At 37.5% G+C, this 2,506-nt stretch overlaps 1 protein-coding gene across 3 annotated transcripts in view; it reads left to right on the forward strand.

Annotated features, from left to right (window-relative positions):
* mapkapk3 (MAPK activated protein kinase 3) overlaps positions 1-2,506 on the forward strand; it is a 32,237-nt gene that overhangs the window by 15,479 nt on the left and 14,252 nt on the right. For all 3 annotated transcript variants that reach the window (XM_014019313.1, XM_014019312.1, XM_014019314.1), the window contains exon 2: positions 1,657-1,796. In XM_014019313.1, the coding sequence (XP_013874767.1) occupies positions 1,657-1,796 (140 nt within the window). The remainder of the gene's footprint in view (positions 1-1,656; positions 1,797-2,506) is intronic.

Consider the following 2,506-nt stretch of genomic DNA (forward strand, 5'->3'; position numbering starts at 1 on the left):
GTTTCTGGACACACTCAAGGTCTAGTACAGCTATCTTTATGGGGACATTGCATTGACTTCCATTAATTTTTACAGCCTAATCCTGACCCGTTACCCTAAACCTAACCTCAAAGTTACATACTAGACACTAAATCTAAACTAAACTCAATTCACATCTTAGTCCTGAACTGAACCCCTGACACACCAATNGTGTGTGTGTGTGTGTTCATGCCAAGCACATTCTGTCATTTGAGCAGCCAGCCTTAAAAACTACACCTACATGTGTACTCAGCTTACAGGTAGGCCAGCTGCGTGAAGCCGTCAAAACTTCCTGTCACTCTCGTTAAGGCGAACCTCATTTAACTCTCAGTTAAATACTGTTTGAACATTTTACCCCCGGCCTCTCTCTTCATCTTTAAAGTTGGTTTTAGAGAACACRCTGGGAAGTTTGCTGTTAGGTTTGTGGTTGTACAATTGATAAGTGTAAGCCTCGAGGAAAGTCTTTATCGTACAGCCTGACAGTTCATGGTGACACACAGGAAACCATGCGACAACTAGCAAGCTGGTGGAAATTTATTTTTTCCTCTCCGAGTTTCCTTTTGTTTGTTAGCATTTTTGGCCACAGATAAACTTACATATAGCATACATGTTGAATTTGTTCAGGTTATTAAATCTGGACAGAGACATATTTAATTCATACCAGACTTTTCACAATGGGTTGACTCCTCTGGGTTTTATTCAGACTGTAACACATTAAAGGTTGTTCTTTATATGAGCTCATTTTAGCCTGTGCTAACATTTTGTTTTGATCATGGCATATTTAAAAATAAATTATATCAAATCATTTAATAACTGGGGGAAAAACAAATTTGTAAATAATTTTATTTTTTGATAGATAGATTGATTATTGAAATTTATAACATCCTGTCATACTTAGCACTTAATAGTAAATAAAAAAATAAATATCAAGAAAGTGTTTTGATGTCTTTTTATGAACATGAAGTTCATTTTAATTTAAAGATAAACTGGGAAAGAGTTCATTCTTAATGAGTGGGATTATTATTATTATTATTATTATTATTATTCAGTAAGAAAAATAACATTAACCCCACCCAGAAAGGCCAAACAATGGCTGAGGTCCAGTGGCCATCTTGGATTTTCTATTTGCATTCAGATTTTGTTAACAACTAATCCTGGCTACTACTAGATAATTATTCAGTTGCGTATTCAATGGCTGGATTACAGCCCTTTGTAAAATTAGCATTAGTGGTTAGCTTAAATTGGGACTAGCAATCATTCTTGGCTACACCACAACAAATTTCAGCTCAGTTAGTCTTAAATTGGCTGATTTATAGCCATTTAAATTCAGCTGTGGTGGCTAGTGTGAATTTTCCAATCCAAGGTTGTTTCCTTTATTTATATGTGCCCCCCTAGATAACACCTTAGCCATCCCCATACCCTGCCCCCCTTTCAAAAAAGCCTAGCTCCGCCCCTGTAAAGGAAATGAATGGATGGTTATCAATCACACATTTATTACGTGTTATACTATAACAAAGCTCAAGCTGTTGTGTTTAAAGTATCTGTTTTTCTTATGTTCAGAGACGTAGAATTTACTGTGAGAAGTTGAAACGTGTTTTTGAGACAGTTTCTTTCGTTTTGTATCCGTTGACCTCACAGATCCTCTACGACAGCCCCAAGGCGAGGCGAGAGGTGGAGCTTCACTGGCGGGTGTCAGGAGGGCCGTACATTGTTCGCATTCTCAGCCTGTATGAGAACATGTATCATGGGAAGAAGTGCCTCCTTATCATCATGGAGTGGTAGGAGAACTCTACGCACCAACAACCACTTCTTTATTTACCAATGTATTAGCTTAACCAGAAGATCAGTCTTACTGTTACAAGTAGAAACATGTTGTTTGAAATAAGACCACGCTTTTAAGTTTTTAATTTTCAGATAAAAAAAGACTTTTATTAGTTTCATTCTGAGCATTCTCTTATAAACTGTCTTTTTTTTTGTTTAATACATCAAAATATTCATATATTTTCATATAAAAACATAAGATTTATGTAGCGCTGCTGTTGCATGTCTTACTTTTACAGTATTTGTCTGTAACTATCACAAGATTTGTTCAGCTTTTAAGGTTTCTGGACACACTCAAGGTCTAGTACAGCTATCTTTATGGGGACATTGCATTGACTTCCATTAATTTTTACAGCCTAATCCTGACCCGTTACCCTAAACCTAACCTCAAAGTTACATACTAGACACTAAATCTAAACTCATCTTAGTCCTGAACTGAACCCCTGACACACCAATGGCATTTCCCCCAGTGGGGACTAGGTTTAGGTCCTCATAAGGACCACTTGGTCCCCACGACTAGCGTGTATGCCCAAAATGGTCCCCACACAGTAAGGAATATTCGCTCGCACACACACACACACACACGTATATATCTGTCACTTCCCTTTAGTCACTCACTGTGGTCTGTCTTCTTCTGCAGAATTTGAACACACACACACACACACAC

The sequence above is a fragment of the Austrofundulus limnaeus genome, unplaced genomic scaffold (assembly GCF_001266775.1).
Source record: "Austrofundulus limnaeus strain Quisiro unplaced genomic scaffold, Austrofundulus_limnaeus-1.0 Scaffold216, whole genome shotgun sequence".
Classification (NCBI taxonomy): domain Eukaryota; kingdom Metazoa; phylum Chordata; class Actinopteri; order Cyprinodontiformes; family Rivulidae; genus Austrofundulus; species Austrofundulus limnaeus.